At 47.3% G+C, this 17,137-nt stretch overlaps 3 protein-coding genes and 1 long non-coding RNA gene across 8 annotated transcripts; 3 read left to right on the top strand and 1 right to left on the bottom strand.

The window, feature by feature from the left end:
- On the top strand, nucleotides 224–664 carry LOC110437617 (recQ-mediated genome instability protein 1-like). Its single transcript, XM_021466104.1, has one exon. It carries the CDS (start codon nucleotides 224–226, stop codon nucleotides 662–664), a length of 441 nt encoding a protein of 146 aa, XP_021321779.1.
- Nucleotides 789–1,462, top strand: LOC110437616 (predicted GPI-anchored protein 58). Its single transcript, XM_021466103.1, has 3 exons — nucleotides 789–995; nucleotides 1,078–1,117; nucleotides 1,212–1,462. Exons 1-3 carry the CDS (start codon nucleotides 789–791, stop codon nucleotides 1,460–1,462), a joined length of 498 nt encoding a protein of 165 aa, XP_021321778.1.
- LOC8068864 lies at nucleotides 9,019–15,358 on the bottom strand. 5 transcript variants are annotated; one of them, XR_002447059.1, is made up of 5 exons: nucleotides 13,314–15,357; nucleotides 12,391–12,605; nucleotides 11,345–11,494; nucleotides 9,781–11,255; nucleotides 9,019–9,664 (listed from the first exon to the last, which is right to left on the bottom strand). XR_002447059.1 is itself a non-coding variant. In XM_002442298.2 (3 exons), the coding sequence occupies exons 2-3, from the start codon at nucleotides 14,446–14,448 to the stop codon at nucleotides 12,562–12,564; spliced, it is 1,179 nt and encodes a 392-aa protein (XP_002442343.2). In that variant the 5' UTR covers nucleotides 14,449–14,768; nucleotides 14,847–15,357; the 3' UTR covers nucleotides 12,189–12,561. The 5 variants fall into 5 exon arrangements, 2 of the variants coding, with proteins under 2 accessions (XP_002442343.2, XP_021302255.1); XR_002447060.1 differs by having other exon boundaries at nucleotides 9,781–11,494; nucleotides 12,511–12,605; nucleotides 13,314–15,358; XR_002447058.1 differs by having other exon boundaries at nucleotides 9,781–11,494.
- On the top strand, nucleotides 14,693–16,073 carry LOC110429880. The gene is made up of 2 exons (XR_002447061.1): nucleotides 14,693–14,777; nucleotides 15,425–16,073. It is a non-coding gene; the product is annotated as an uncharacterized LOC110429880 (long non-coding RNA).

Raw genomic sequence — 17,137 nt, 5'->3', positions numbered from 1 at the left:
CTGCCTCGCCCCGGCCCGAGGCCCAGCCGCAAGCCTCCTCTCTCTCTCCCCCGTGGCCCAGCACCCTCTCTGGCCCAAGCCGCGGCCTGCCAGGCCCAGCCACAGGCGCCTCAGCGCCAACCCTAGGAGAGGACGCGCCCCCTGCCTTCCCCAGACGCCGACGCCGCCGCGCCAAGGAGCAGGCCCCTGCGCGCCTGCCCTCTGCCCCTCGACGTCCGTGCTGATGCGCTCCACGTGTCCCAACGCGGACACGGACGCCGAGGATGGACGCGCTGCCTCTGGAACCCTAGCCTCGCACCGCTATAAGAATCGCGCCGCCACTGCTTGCTCCACTCCTAGCCTCGCCGCCGCCCTCCCCTTCCTCCTCTGCTCCCAAGCAGCGCCGCCGCCGTATCAGCCTCGCCCTCGACGCCTCGACGTCGCGCACGGGCCCTGCCGTCGGCCGTGCGAAGCCCCCAGCCTCCCTGCTCGCCCTCCCGTCCCCGTGTCCGAGCCGCGCCTCGACGATGGGCAGGAGCTCCGCGCCCTCGCCGCGCCGAGCCCCGACCGGACCCCGACGACCACGGCCGGCCGCGCGGACGCCACAGCGCCACCAAGCCCCCTCGGTGCCCCGCGACGCCGAGCACCGCCGTGCCGAGCTTCGTCCGCGTCCTCGCCACGGTGACGCCGGAGCCGCGACGTCGATCTTCGACGACACCTCATCGACAACGCCAGCGCCCGGAAGCTCTGCAACGCCGCCGAAGCCCTCGACGCCGAGCCTTCGCCGAGCTCCATCGACGACGACGCGCATGAACCTCACCGTAGTCCGCGACGCCGAGCCGAACCAGCAGCACGAGCTCCCTCCGGCTTGTGCACCGGAGCCGCCCGCGCCTCGGCCACGCCCCGGAGCTTCACCATGCGGCCGTGACCACGACCTCGCCCCGACCACGACGCCTCTGTCTCCGCCCCGCGAGCACCAGGACGCCGTCCCCGTCGCGACGTCGCCTGCAACACTGGTACCCGCTCCGTTCGGGATGTCGTGCTCACCTCGCCGTGGTGATCGCGAACACCTCCCCTCCACCGAGCCTGAACGTGCAGCAGCGGCAGCACCACCTCGCGAAGCTTTTCTCTGCCGCCGGTGAGCCACCAGTGCCTAAGTCCCCTTCTTTTTCCCCTTCTGTCACGTTCTCGACTGAGATCGGCCTTCGTGCCGTGTTTTACTGCGGTTGCAGGGAAGCAGTGGCCTTGCCGTGCTTTTGCCGAGGGTGTGCCGCCTTCTCGGCCGGCCTTTGTGCCGAGGTTTCCCATCCCTACAGAGAAGCCGCAACTGGAACGCACAGCAGCAGCAGCAGCACTTCCCCTTGCCGGAGCCGCGGCCACGCCACCGCCGTCCTCGTCGTGCCACCGCGAGCTCGTCATAGCTGCGCTCTCCGACCAGCGTAGCCACGGTGTCGTCAACCCCGTGGACACGCCACGACCGTGACCCTAAGCCCGCCAACTGCAAGGTCGAAACCCCCCCTAAACCCTAGTCGTCATTGACGAAACTTCTCCATGCTAATTCATAGCTGTTCATACATCATTTCGTTATCTGTCGTTTGTTCATGATCATTCATCTCATATCTTGTCTAATGCATGACTTATCTCAATCTATTTATGCCTGTGCCGTGCCTTCGTGCTGGTCTATTTATTTATCTATCTCTATCTCTTTTGGTCGCTATGGAAATGTGCTACTCCGAGTCGTCGTCTTGTTAGTGTTGCAATTTGTGCATTTGTTCTTGTCGTTGTGGACCGTGCCGTCGAGCCGGTTGAGAGAGTGACGTGTTTGAATGTTGCGATCGCGAGTTCGTCTCGCCATGGCCGTAATGCCGAGCATGTCCCTTCTCTCTCGTATTTCCGTTGTTCCTTCTTTTGTTATTTGCATGCCTGAGGACCGAGCCTTCGAGCCGGTTAGGGAAAATGGTAGAGCGTTCGATCATTTCGATCGTGGGTTCGTCCCACCGTGATCGCGATGCCGAGCGTAACTCATTCCCTGTGTTTAATTGACTTCGTTGCGCTACGGTCGTTAGCTCCTATTCCCGTCCCTCGGACGTGGTCATCGTGGACTCGATGTCGTTAACGACGCGGTTCTTACCCGCACATTCGAGACCTAAATGACCTAGTCTAGTGGGATAAGAATTAGCGGGCAACCTATGTGGAACAGTCGGACGCCAACTCGTCAGGTGAAGCTCATGGTCGCAAGTCGCATCGCCATGGCCATCGAGCTTACCCTATTTTTTTCTCGCATGTTTATCATAACTGTCTCGTATGCTTATGCCACCTAGACCCAGGCATCTCCCCTAGTTCCCGCGATGACAACCGCATCGACTGTAACTATAGGAATGACCTTGTGCCGAATTAGAAGCATCTAGGTCGTGAAGTGTTATGAGTTGGAGTAGAGTGTGGGGTCGTATCTCTTTTAACCAACCGTTTTTCGTTCTATGGCGTGTTGGTTGGAAGAGTGTGATTTCGTTTTTCTCTTTTGGTCTCAATCCCTGTCGATCTAGTAAGATGCGGATTGAGCCCTTTTGCTTGTTTAATGTTTTATTTCCAATTCCGTGATTCCCGCCGTCGCTATGGCAAGTGGATCAATGGGAAGTGAAACCCGTGTCTTTTCCCGCCTTTTTGGTTCTTTGTGTTTAAACTCTTGTATGCTTGTACCTATTCGACTGTAGCATTTCCTTGGTTCTCGCGGTGACACCCGCACTGCTAAGAACCCTAGGGATGTCTTAGTGCATTTAGTGTACCTAGGTCGTGGTACCCTACAAGTAGTTTGAGCACTCGTGATTCTTGTGTGTCGCTCTTTCTGATTCCCCGTCTCATACCATGGCGAGTGGATGGGAAGAAGTAGACCACTCCCTTTTCTTCTCTCTTTGTTCCACCCTCTCTCAGCTCTCGCCAACTACAATGGCGTATGGATTGAGAGAGACCGAAACTTCTCGTGCTCGTAGTCTTTTCGGTTCTCGTCGATCTCTATGACACTTGGATCGGAAGACCGTAAGCCATGGTGTTTGCTTAGAATGAGTTAGAGTCTAAGCCATTTATTAAAGCCGTACAGGTTGACTCAGTTAACCCGGGAAGTACCGGCTAGGCTAAGACTCTGGCTTGTACTTAGTGAACAACCATTCCCGTTTCTTTTAGCCCAGGGATCGGACATCCGCCGAGAGGGCTAAGTTGTTTTCCTTTCGGTGCTCTTTTAGTGTAGTTGTTCTTCAGTGATTTGTCGCCTCTTTTCAAGTCCTTCTAGGTCTAGTGGTTTGATTGTTTCGTGTTTGTCGCTTTCGAGATAGTTGCTTCGGTTAGCGTTGATCAGATCAGGACCCGTTGGAGGAAGGACATGCGGATGGAATGTGACTTCGGATGAGGACGACTACGAGTGCACTGAGGATCTTGGAAATGTCATTCGACAGGTGCCACGTCCCACCCAACCTCGTAGAATCCTATTAGACATGCAATATTATAGATGCTAGTGCTTTACTTTTATGCAAATGAACTATGATAGGTTGCATGGTAGAAATGCTTGTGAGCCATTGCCTTGTTGCAACCTATAACCCTCGCACACCCGCTGTTAGGTTAGATGCTTGCATACTACTTGCTACTGCTTCTACTATGCATTATATCTGTGATGTGATGCAATGTGGGAGATTGGATGTGAGTGGATAAGGTACGCGGTGCCGATAACTGGATAATGAGATGGATAATGGATTGGGGAGATCTTGGCGTGCGTCTTGGGTGTGTGGTGAGGGTTGAGTCGACCGAGCAGGATTTACGACGAGTCTTGGGACAAGTCTTGCCGGGGGACGCTACCTAGGCGTTCTCCATGAGAGTTACCTGTGGCGGGTACATGTGACAGGGAGAGGTCCCGGAGTGGAGTGTCTTCGTGGGACGAAGCGCTGGGATGGGAGGTGTTGTATAGCACGGGGTAACCGGATGTTCCGTCGAGCCGGGCATCGGTTGGCCCCTCGTAAAGATATCCTGTTTGGTCACCCTAAGGACTGATATATTCTGTGGACCGGGTCTTAGGAAGACTTACACGCCACTCGCCTTAGCCATGGAACGGGACGGATGTACGACCAGCTAGTGCGGTGCCACTACTACTAGGTTGATAGCAGATAGTGTAGGGAGGTACGGGCATGAGGACCCACACCCTCCTAAGACAGCGTAGTGACCTTGGGGGCCCGGTACTACGCCTCACAGTCTCAGCATGCCGGTGGTACTCCGGTATGGCCCCAGTTCTGAGTGGTAGGGTGGCATCGTATTTAGTTGGGAGGCAGCTCAGAATCAGCCTAGACGGGGGCCACCGTCGATGATGGTGATCTTGTGGTTAGTGTAAACCTCTGCAGAGTTTGGTTGATCGATCGATACATATGCCGATTCGTCGGCTATGGACCTTTCCTAAGTACAGCTTCACTTGACTAGTGAGAGGAGTCCTTTCTACCTTCCTCTGGGTTTGTGTTGGATCCGGCGTTGGCCGTTGAGGCAAGGCACGAGCGGGAGACGTACTTGCCGCCTAGAGAGTGAGAGTGTGGTGAGATGTGTGTGATGGGATGGATGGATGGATGTGTGGATGAGATGGAATAAAACTTGATGAATTATTATTATAAAACATTGATGAACTTGCATAGGAAAACTACAGCCATATATAGGCCTCTTGATCTACCCTTTGCATTCCACTTACCACAAAGCTTACGCAAAAGCATAGGGTGGGAGCCAGTGGCCAGTACAAATCGTACTGAAAATTGTTTAGCAGGTTTGAACGTGGCCTATGATGATTACTACGGAGAATAGAAGGATTAGGTGGTCTCGATCCTGTGCTCAAGTTTGGTTCAAAGATGAAGACTACGCTCGCTGATAAACTACGCCGACTCTGATGACTGCTCGTGAAGGAGGAGCCTTCACCGCTGACGCGCTACATCGACTCTGATAAAGACCCGTGTGTGTTTCCGCTAGAAAAACGATGTAATAAGCTTGTTGACCAAGATTTGTAAAGTAAATGTGTTGTAATTTTTGTTTCTCACGATGTATGACTATGATAACGACTGATATATGATAATGAGATGGTTCAATTTTTGAATTATCACATTATAATCCGAATCTGTGGATTTTTCCCTTTTTGGAAAAATCTAGGTCGTTTCAATTAGTACTTCAATTCCAAAGGCAAAAATTTTCAGGTTTGAAAACCACTGGCTAGCCCATGATCAATTTGTCCATGCTGCTGTCCTGGGATGGAATACCCCTTCCCCTCACGCTGACCCTGCTAGGTCTATTACAGCAAAGTTCAAGAACATGAGGAAAACTCTGAAAGATTGGAATGCTGCTCTACCAAGGCTTGCTGACACAGTTGAAAAATTTAAGCTGGTTCTCCATTTCTTTGAAGCCATTGAAAATCTCAGAGATCTGTCACTTGCTGAATGGAACTTTAGGAATTTCATTGCTCAGAAGCTCATCTCCTTACTGAAACAGCAGAGGACCTATTGGAGGCAAAGAGGAAAGATAAGATGGGTGAAAGAAGGGGATGCAGGTACAAGATTTTTTCATGCTCATGCAACAATCAGACATAGGAAAAATTCAATCTCTGTTCTAGTTGATAATGAGGGAAGATCTCTCCAAGACCATGATGAGAAGGCCACCCTTCTATGGAATGCTTTTAAGTCAAGGCTGGGAGTAACTGAATTCAGTCAAATGGCTTTTAATCTTGCTGATCTCATTCAGTCAGTACCTAATCTAGATGACCTTGAGGCAGAATTTTCTAAGGAAGAAATTGATGGAGTTGTGGCTCACCTGCCTAACAATAAATCACCGGCCAGATGGTTTTTCCAATAAATTTATTAAGGGATGCTGGAGCTTGATCTCTCAAGATTTTTATAATTTATGCAGAGGCTTCTGTAATGGTGACATCTGCTTGAGAAGTATAAATGGATCATACATCACTTTAATCCCCAAGAAGGATAGCCCTCAAACAGTGTCAGATTACAGACCCATTTCCCTCCTCAACTCTTCAATCAAGCTCTTAACAAAACTCTTGGCAAATAGACTTCAAGAACCAATTAAGCAGCTGGTGCATAAGAATCAATATGGCTTCATAAAAACCAGAACAATACAGGATTGCCTGGCTTGGGCTCTAGAGTATATTCATATTTGCCATAAGTCTAAAAAAGAGATGATCATCCTCAAGCTAGATTTTGAAAAGGCATTTGATAAGATTGAGCATCAAGCAATTCTACAGATTCTTCAAGCCAAAGGTTTTGGGCAAAAATGGATTAACTGGATCAAAGGAATTCTCAATTCTGGCACTTCTTCTGTGCTACTCCATGGGGTGCCTGGGAAAGTCATTCACTGTAGGAGAGGAGTGAGGCAAGGTGACCCTCTGTCTCCTCTCCTCTTTGTGCTAGCAGCTGATTTCTTTCAGTCAATCATCAACAAGGCCAAAGATATCAACCTCCTCAAGCTTCCAATGCCCCTAAGATGTTCTGCTGATTTCCCTGTCATTCAGTATGCTGATGACACTTTGATAGTAATGGAGGCTTGCAGCAAACAGCTCTGGACCCTCAAGGCACTTCTTCAAAGTTTTGGCACATCTACTGGCCTAAATGTCAACTATAGCAAGTCTATGATGATCCCTATTAATCTTACTGAGGAAAAGCTTGCCCATCTAGCAAGGACTTTTGGATGTGAAGCAGGAAAACTCCCCTTTACCTATTTGGGCCTCCCTCTCAGCCTCACAAAACCCAGGGTCATTGACTTCACCCCCCTAGTTAACAAATGTGAGAGAAGGTTGGCAGCTACCTCAATGTTCCTAAATCAAGCTGGGAGATTAGAGCTTACAAACTCTGTCTTCACAACTCTCCCTTCCTTCTGCATGAGCACTTTCCTCTTACAGCAAACAGTCCTTGACCAAATTGACAAATTCAGAAAGTACTGTCTTTGGAGAGGAGCAGATTTCAATGCAAAACAAAAGCCAAAGGCTGCCTGGCCCATGGTATGCAGAGAAAAACAAGAAGGTGGACTGGGTGTGCTTAATATTAGAACCCAAAATGAAGCTCTCTTACTAAAGTACCTTCATAAATTCTTTAACAAGGAGGACATACCTTGGGTCTCACTCATATGGGAATCTTACTATTCTTCAGGAAAGTTACCAGGAACTTCAAAGGTTGGCTCCTTCTGGTGGAGGGATGTTTTAAAGCTCCTAGACAAATTCAAGGGCATGGCCAGAGTTTCTATCAATGAGGGCTCCACCTGTTTATTTTGGGAAGATCTGTGGGGAGATTCAACTCTGGCTTTCAAATTCCCTGAATTGATGTCTTTTGCAAAAATCAAAAAGATCACTTTTAGACAAGGGTTTTCTCAAGTCCCTTTTCATGGCCTCTTCCATTTGCCTCTCTCCCACCAAGCTCACTCACAGTTAACCTCCCTTAATGAGGACCTGAACTCTATTCATCTCAATGACTCGAAGGACTCATGGTCTTATATATGGAATTCTGGTCTTTACTCTGTGAAAAAAGCTTACAAACAGTTAAGTGGGCAATCCTCTCCTCACCCAGCCTTTAAATGGATTTGGAAAAGTTCCTGTCAAAACAGGCACAAGGTCTTCTTCTGGCTTCTCTTGAAAGATAGAATCAGCAGCAGAGAGCTTCTGCAAAGGAAAAACATGGCTCTTCAAGATTATAGTTGTGTTCTCTGCACAAATGGTTTGTCAGAAAGCTCTATTCATCTATTCATCCAATGCCCCTTTGCTATCCAATGCTGGGGATGGTTAAATATTCAGATTGACACAAGCCTCGACCCTTTCCAAGCTCTTCAAAGCTTCAGAGATCAACTGAATGTTCCTTTTTTCATGGAGATCATCATCTTAATGTGCTGGACGATTTGGAAAAGCAGGAATGACCTCATTTTCAGGCAGATCAATCCTTGCCTAAACAAAGCAAAAGCAGACTTCAGAGAAGAATTTGATTTGTTGCTTCTCAGATCAAAGAAGAGTTACTCTCCAGCAATCAACCAATGGATTACAATTTTATCTTAGGAGGTTTTGAAGCTTTAGTGGAGGGTATATTTTTTTGCTCTTTCCTTGTATCCTAGAGTTCCCTCTCTGCTGTTTGCTGCTGCTGATCCTGCTTCAGTGGCTGTTTTAGCACCTCCTCCCTCCCCCCCCTCTCTTCTCCCTGTTGAGATTTTTATTTCCTCCTTTTACATTGTATAACTCTTACCCTTTTAAGCTAATATAAAATCCAGTAGGGGCTTTGCCCCTCCTGTACATTCAAAAAAAACAAGAGAAATCATGAAACCAGCTCGTTAAGCTCTCCATGGTACTCAAATCCTTCCGGTTTCAAAATCCTGAAACTGGAAAGGATCGGAAGCAAACACCTGAAATAGATACCTAGCTAGTATGCATACTCGGTACACTGGGATGTTCTGATCTTCCGAGAGATCAATCCATTCTAGGGCGCAAGATCAACACCTGAGAAAGAAGTCAGCACAGATTGCGCAGTGGAGTGGAACTCACCGCCGGCGGCGGCAGAGCGGCACGAGACGGGAAGGCCGGAAACTGGTCAATTGGCGGCGAGACTGGCCCAGATCAGGTGTTTCTTGTCGGGCCGATAAAGGCCCGATCAAGCCTTGTTGTCAGGCCCAATGGACGTAGCGCTTGAGCTGCGCCCAGCACAAGGATTCTTGCATGACGCTGCATGGCCATTGGAGATCGTTGTAGGTCCAGTGGTAGAACAGTCTAGTGGAACGTCCATCAGATTCAAATCCTAGTGATCCCATTTTATTTTCTGAAATTATTCCAGAAATTCCAGGATACACACGCGTGCCTCCCAATCTCTTCTTTGCGTATGTGTACATGTGGTGTGAGTGTGGAGTGTGTGAGTTGTGTGCATCCAAATTATATCGGAACAAAAAAAGTAGTTCCCCTCAAAAAAAAATCGTGGCAGTAGCTATCCTCATCATGATCACAAATTTACATTACCACAGTAGAGCAAAGAATCACTCACTGTTCTCATGATAAAAAAACTCACATTCTCAAGCATATACAACACACCTGAGTACAAATCACAAAGGTGTTATCACTCATTGTGTTGAATGAAATGGACGATGTAAGTAAATAATTTTCGTTCGAGTGGATGCCGGTATTCTTGACTTGCTTGCCCAGGTTGAAAGGACCAAGGATGCACCTAGAGGGGGGGTGAATAGGCGTTTTTGGAAATTTGCAACTTAAAATGCGAAAACGATTAGAACTGGAGTTTTCCACGTAAATGAAAAACTCCACACAAAGATAATCAGAGAAACAGTTGTAAACAATATTAAATAATTCTAACACCTGCACCACTGAGATTAGATCGTAGAAAGAAATATTCTTGACAACTCGCAAATACCGGACGCGTCCGGTACCAACACGGACACGTCCAAAATTCACGAGCACACGACACTTAGTTGTTTCTGTTCTCCAGCTTCTCCTAAACCTGTATACAGCTTATATGGAGAAATATAAATATACAACACCCTGCAAACTAGTATCCAACACAGATCAAACAATTTATATATGAAGTGCTGTGCTGTCCCAAATCAGACACGTTCGGCTTGATCTCGGACGCGTCCGGAATTCACGAGCAGAGGATATTCAATCCTTGTACTGTGAAACTTCTTCCTCTACCTGCAGGGACCTCAAACACATTAAATATGGTACTAGAACCCTGCAGAGTAGCTCACACAACAGATAAGGCATAAATTTCAAATGTAATGCAAAGGGAGACACAAAATTTATTTTACCGAAGTTTAGTCTCCGTCGAGACCTAATCTTCGTTGAGGGGGCTACGGATAAGGCACTCGATGACCTAGAGGCTACCACTAAGGTCACTCTAGCTCAAAGGTCCACCTTTCAACTCCAAATTCTCTTTCCACTAGCTGATTTCTTCCCTTGCGGAGACGAAATCCGACCTGCACAAACAATCCGAGGCAACCACAAACACTTCGGTGCTCTCCGGCGACGCCTAACCGTCTAGGACCGAAGAGTCCAAGAGCAACAAATGCAAATCACGAAATAGACAATATGCTCAAGTGCTCAAGTGGTGGCTTGCTCTCTAATTCAAAAATCTTTCAACCCACAAGTTGGATTTGTCAAAGTAGATCAAACACTCACAAAGAGAGGGTTGGGGAGAGTTAGCAAAGCTCAGCAATATGTCCAAAACCAGTAGAATCAGCAGCCCCAAAAGAAGAGGGCTGAGGGGTATATAAAGACAGTTTTGAAAACTAGCCGTTAACTAGCCGTTGGCCATACCGGACACGTCCGGTATCATACCGGACACGTCCGATATGGTCGAGGCCAAAAGGCTTACCCCTGTTAGCTTGCTACTCTCTACCACGGAGAAGCCTACGTCGGAACTCCCGACGTACGTCGGAACTTCCGACGTGTCAGCACTTGCTGACGTGCGCCGGAAGTGCTGACACGCGCCGGAACAGCTCCTTGGTCATCACATCTCAAAAAGTCAGTATGCACAACAGTACCCATACCGGACACGTCTGATATGCACGGCCTGTGCACATTGAGTTCAACTCTCAGGTTAGTCTCTCTATGACCTCACATGGGTTGACTTGAGCACTAGAGAGTATTAATCTATGATCATGATGCATCCCTCTTAATAGTACGGCTTTCCTATCAACTCAAGATCAAAACATAAATCAAATTGAAACCGCTTGAAAAGCTTTCATGAAACCAAAGCCTTTCTTTCAATTCTTGATAAGCTGAGGGTGTCATCATGTCAAACTTGTTTTCAACTTAGCATAGCCATCTTGAGCACATGACTTCGTTCCATTCAATAGATAGATTTGACTCCAAATGTACCAAGTCATTTCCATTAACTACTTCAATAGTAGATTTGATCCTCCACATCAACATGACCCTTAGTACCTCAACTAAATGCAAGTAATTCCTTCTTCACCCGAGCTAGGTTTTTCGACCGTCAAGCCGTCGCTTGCCCTTCACCTTTGCTTAGTACCTCGAAGCCTTTCCTTGCTATCTTCACCATCTCAAGTCTTCAAGTCATATGTTGCTTTGAATCATCCAATCAATTTTGTACCTTTCATTTTTGCTTTCATATAATTGATAGCGATCTTCACAATAAATAAGCCTTTTCAATAATTCCATTTGCATTGCTGTTTTGTGCTTGAACTAGATTGCTTCATACAACAATACATGATTTTGGCTTTTGTAAACTTGTATCAAATACCCGTGAGATAGCTTTTCCCTATTTCACACTTAGCAAAATCATTAGTTCTTTTAATCGCGGTTGTCATTCAATCAACCAAAACACATTAAGTGGCTTAATGCACTTACACAGGTACAGATTAGTAGCATCAAAAGATCAGAACCCATATTTTGTATATTATCTAGCCAAAATCTCTTCAACATCTTTTCCATCCCATGTGAATCCTTTAATGTTGACTCTCTAGCTCATCCAACATTCTAATTGCATTGAACCTGGGCCTGTGATATGATGCAAGTAATTCTGATTAGACCATCATTCAGACTCTAGAATTAAAAAAAAATTCACCTTGTTTCTACATCTACATGTCACCAACGGTCTAATCAAACCAATTGTAACAACTCATGCAAAATTTGTAGAAAGATATTGAGGTTGTCGTCCTTTCTAAGTACGACTACTCAAATTCCTTTTCATTGACGATGAGCCCCACGTGGTCGGGCAACCCAGCTAGCTTTCACAGAACAGAAATCAAATAGAATTTCGTTCTTTCACCGTTCAGACACAAGAAGAAATCGTATCCAATTGCTCCCTCTATGCCACTTCCGTGTGTCACACGTGTAGGTGCCGTTGGGAGAGGAAACACGAGTAGGAGAAGCGGGTCATGAAGCGCGCTGTTTTAGGCCGTAGGTGTTTTTTTTTGTGTGCCCAAAATCCATCAACATCGCTTGAGCTACTTTGCAGCAACTGCTGCTTTTTGTACAGTAATACACAATATAACCTGTGAGAGTGAGCTGCATGGCAGTTGCTGCAGAGAATGGCTACCAAACAGGCCCATGTCAATATCATAATTGTACAAATATAGTGTGTAAAATGAAAGCTCTGCTGAGGTTCATCTATCCATGTATGATTAAATATTGTGGTGTTATTAGAAATATGCTAGAAATTCAACACGGCTCATGTGGCGATTATTCGAACGATAACTTTAGAATCTTTCTATTGCTAGAGGTGCAAAACGGTTTGGGTTTAGAGCATGGCTAAATGCTGTGGAGTATATAACTTAACACCTGCCGAAAGTGGCGAAGTGTAATAACGTATTACTACCCGACAGTGATCCATGTTACAAGAACAAAAAAAAGGTATGTATACATGTATCTAACAATTAGCCCCCCTCCCTCACCTATATTCCTGACCATGATCAGGCAGAGAGCAGAGGAGCATAACTGACCATATGTTGGCTTGTATTACTTGCAAGACATCAACCCTGCAATAGAAAGATGAGAGCACCAGCAAACTCAACTTGATGCATATGTAGATCGGCCAGGTCCATTCTTCGTCTCAGTTATATAGATTAGTCTGTCCTCCTGGGTGATGGTAACTTGCCGCTTCTACAATCTGGAGACACCAAGCATTCAGGTTAAGATGGTTTCTTTTTTCCCTTCAACACGGGTTAAAATGATCACATCGAAAAACATATACCATTTTTAAGATGAAATAGTAGATAGTGCCAGCTATGTAGTAGTATTTGTAAACAGAGTAAAATAAAGTACCAAAATGACATAATAAAACATTAGTTTGTGTCTTTGTGATTTCTACGCGCAATTACAAAGTTCATAACATTGGGTTTTGTTCTGTGAGGTTTCAGAATAGCCAAAGGAGAAATACCAAAACAACATATCAACTTCTTCTAGCCTGTGAAAGGAAAAAAGAAGACTAGGAACACCATACTCATTTCATTAACAGTCCTTAACAATTCAAACCTAATGAAATTATTCTGTTTGTATATCTTTCATACATCAACAAATCAATGCTCTTTTTTTTTACAAAGTGTAGGGGTTTGCACCCCTACAGGAGATTTATGTTACGCAAAAGGTTCAAAAATTACAGACACTGAAACTAAGACAAAGAAACTGACAAAAAAAAAGAAGGGTAAGGACAGAAAGAAACCAGGCTACACTAAACTTGCAATCCATATCAACAGATCAATGTTTTCTTCATGTATTCTACTAAGTACTCTGTACCCCTCTACTGATATGTACCGGAACAAAGCAAATGTAGGTAAGCAGTATACAGTGCGGGATGATTGCAACTAAGCTACAATACCTGGAGTGTAGAAGCTCATGAACGGGAAGACAGTGAAGTTGTTGTAGTTGCCAGGCTCGCTCACCTTGCGCTCCTGCCCTGACTTGAAGTCGATCGCGAAGAGGCCAACCTCAGTTGAGACGAAGAAGAAGATGGTACCCAATCCCTCTGCAGAAGCAATCACCTGGGCTTCGCTATAGGGCAAAAACGGGATCCGTGTCATGAGCTCAATGTCCCCGCGCCGCACCCATCCTGCAATCCCCTCTCCCTCTGCGCCGACACTCGTCGACCGCAGGCACAGCCTCGAACCCCTGACGCCGGCGAGCCCCAGCTGCGACGAACCGTCACCGTCCTCTCCGTCCATGGGCATGAGCACGATGCCCCCTTCGTCGGCGTGCGCCGGCGGAGGGTCGAAGGTGGACAGGCGGTTCCTGGCCGTGTCGTACCTCAGAATCACGTAGGCCGACATCAGCTGGAAGTAGACGTCGTCCCCGACGACGGCGCTGGGCTTCCGCATGACATGGGAATTGGAGGGTAGATGTGCCGAGGCGACCCAGGCAGCGGCCTCCGAGCAGTAGAGGCGCGCCCGCACGCCGGCGTCCTCCCCCCGTGCGAAGTAGTCCATCGACTCCATCCCTGCCAGCACGACGCGGAACGGGCCACCGCCGTCGCGGCAGCAGTGGAGGTTGTCGCAGCCGCAGCCGCCGCGCGCGGTGCCGCAGAGCACTGCCGCGCTGTAGTACCCCGGGAGCAAACCGGGGTCCGGCAGCGCCTGGTGGTGGCCGGTGACGGGGTCCCACACGACGAGGTTGACCCTCCCGGCGAAGAGGCCGAGGAGGACGCGGCCGTGGCGGCAGTCGAGGACATCCCAGCAGATGCAGTCGAACGGACCCCTGTGAAACGGGGAGGCGGATGAGGTTGGGGAGAAGCGAGGGGCCCTGGCGCCGTGGAGATCGATCGTGTTGTCGAGGAAGCCGAGCAGAGGGGCCGCCCCGTGGAACGCGCGGTACCGGCGGACGAAGGCCCCGCCGGTGAGGATGCGCCGCCACCGCCTGCAGACGAGGGCGGCGCGGACGAGGTGCGCGGGCTCGGCTGGGGGCAGGCGGAGGAAGATCTCCTCCATGGCGTCGTCGACGAGCTCCGGTGGCGCCGCCATGGCGGGTGGGGAAGGAAAGGGGTCCCTCAAAATGCCACTGCTCGAGGAACCACCCAAACAATTCTTCGTAGAATGCCACCGGATAAATCAACGCTAATGATTCTCTCCCCCACAATTAAATCACAGAAAAAAAAAATACTGCCCCTCTATCGGCTCCCGGCTCCATCCAAATGCGCCGCCGGCTCCACAACGTCGCTGCTGCTTCACGCCTGAGCACCCTTCGAACGCCACGACGCCTCTCCGACCTGCGCCGCCGTCGCTGCTTCGCGCGGCGCAACCGCTGCTGCACACCAGCAGCTCGCCTGCGATGAGCGCCCCTCCTGATACAGGTGAGTCCCATTAGGCATTAGCCCCTATTTGTACCAATTGTCAATTGAATCGATCTGAATCCTCCTCACATTACTCTTGGTGGGAATTGGGAACAATTTGTTGGTAGTGCAAGAATGAATCGCCTAATCTTAATTTGTTGGTTGGACGGCTTGATGCTAGGATTCTTTTGGTGGGAAAGTTGAGGCAGCAACTACTACATATGCTCTTTGATTTTGTTAGACGGTCTGCTCTGGTGAAGATGCTAACAGATTCAATTTTGATAAGATGATTTATATATAAAAGAAAAAATATAACATGAAATGTGCTAGAGTAGTCTGTGTTTTATTTACCTTGCGTATAGAGCATTGTTGTTTATGACTGCTAGAGGGTTACAGAAAGTGCTTCTTAATAAAGCTGAAACTCCTAAACTTTGCTTCATGGTTCCCTCTTGGTTTGTTCGAATTTGAGAAGGCCACGGCCAGCCATGGGCAGGGCTATGACGCCACGCAGATTGCAGTGGTAGGTCACAACTGTTCATTTGAAAATAAACGTATCTCAGTTGCAAGTACCATAAATGGTTTGCTACCTGCTTTATCCCCGTTGACTGTTTTCTCGAATACGCAAAAGGTTTGCGTATCATTGTATTAAATAGAAAGAACGTTTACAGGTGCGCTTTGGCGCTGAGTACAGAAGGCGAGGTGTGGGGGGGTGTTTTAATAGCAATAAACAGTACAACTCTCACCTCCCCCTCTCTCAAAGGAAAGCGGACTACTCACGAATCAAACAACCAAGGTGCTGGGCTCCTCCTTCGATCCAAAGGTCGGCGTTGGACCTGATGGTGCTCAGCAGCTGTGTAACGTCGGAGGATGCGTTACGAAAGCACCGAACGTTACGCTCCTTCCAAATCTCCCAGGCTACTAATGCGAAGAGGGTGTCGGCTCCTTTCTGACGTTCACCGTGCCAGCGCAACCTCCAACGGTCCCACCATGCCAGAAGGGTCTCATCGCCAACCCAGGATGCGTCGGCTCCAAGTACTGAGAGTATGGTCCACCAGACCTGACGTGAGAACGAGCAAGAAGCCACGATATGATCGATAGTCTCTGGGTCTTGATCGCAGAGGTAGCAACTGTCGACGGCTTGCAGGCCGTGGCGTCGCAACATTGCCATTACATGACTGACTATCAGCTGGAAGAATCTCAAGATAAGCTAAGGTTTTCTTATTTCTGGGTTTCCAAATTAAAACACTGTATCTCAGCTCTTTTATGATATGTGTTCCCTGATAAATAAGAGATCATGGGAAATTGCATGCCCATAAACCTAACTCCTTCGATGTGATACTCTTATATTGGGTTCTATGGAGGCTTTGTGCCAAAGAACGCACCCAAGTGCTTTGGGGAGCCTCCTAAATGTAAGTGTCTTAGGACTCCAGGTTCGTTTGTTTCTATATACCTTTTAAGAACTTAGTGAAAACTGAATGAATATCATCTGCACAGAAATAGTAACTTTGATGACAGTTGTTAGCTGAATTAAGATAACAGTACTCATATGTTGATATATGGCGAGAAAGTTTTTCCCTTTATTTGCTGTCACAATGCTTTCAAGATGAATGATTTAGTTTTCATCAAAAAAAGATGAATGATTTAGTCTATCTCACCATTTTTATTTTCCTCTTATGATCATATTCTACCTTAGCTCTTTTTGGTTGATGTTGTATAGAGTTAAAAGGAGTTGGCTAGCAGTTGGCTTATATACATCAAGGTCAGGTAACTGCTTGATCAACATTTATATAAGTGAACCTACCTCTTTGATAGGTGTTAAGCAAATGAGAAAAATGCTCCTGCAAGAAAGCACATGCATGTGTTATCATGTTAAAATGTTTGTAGAAATTACTCTCTTGGGCTTAAGTTAATTACCTGAAAAATTAGTTCATGTCACTTGGAGCTAATATATCTAAAGGGGAGAAATTCATATGATGCATTGGCACAAATATAATTGTCTCGACAGTGGCGTGACTAATTATATTTATCTAAATCCTGTAATTTCACAGTTCTCAGACTTGAAGGTATATATTCCAACATAAGAACAAACACTGCACGATTAATGGTCGCATGGTTATTCGTATTAGTTCATTGAATGCACAACACCAAGTTCTACTAATTTTCAAATATCTTGTGGTTATATACTTAACAGTGTTGACCTTGGTATCATCTTTCGGGATGAGGGGAACAGTCATAATACCACTCCAAGCAGAAGCTCAAGAAATAAAAAAAAAACAGAAGCTCAAGAAATAAAAAAAAAACTAGAATCTCATGTAAGGTGGATTCAACAGACAATTTGCTTTGTTCCGATCACCAATGTACCGACACATTGTGAGCAAATG

Source organism: Sorghum bicolor, chromosome 8 (assembly GCF_000003195.3).
Source record: "Sorghum bicolor cultivar BTx623 chromosome 8, Sorghum_bicolor_NCBIv3, whole genome shotgun sequence".
Lineage (NCBI taxonomy): Eukaryota > Viridiplantae > Streptophyta > Magnoliopsida > Poales > Poaceae > Sorghum > Sorghum bicolor.
The sequence above is the reverse complement of the archived record's forward strand: the minus strand, read 5'-3'. Positions and strand labels throughout refer to the sequence as shown.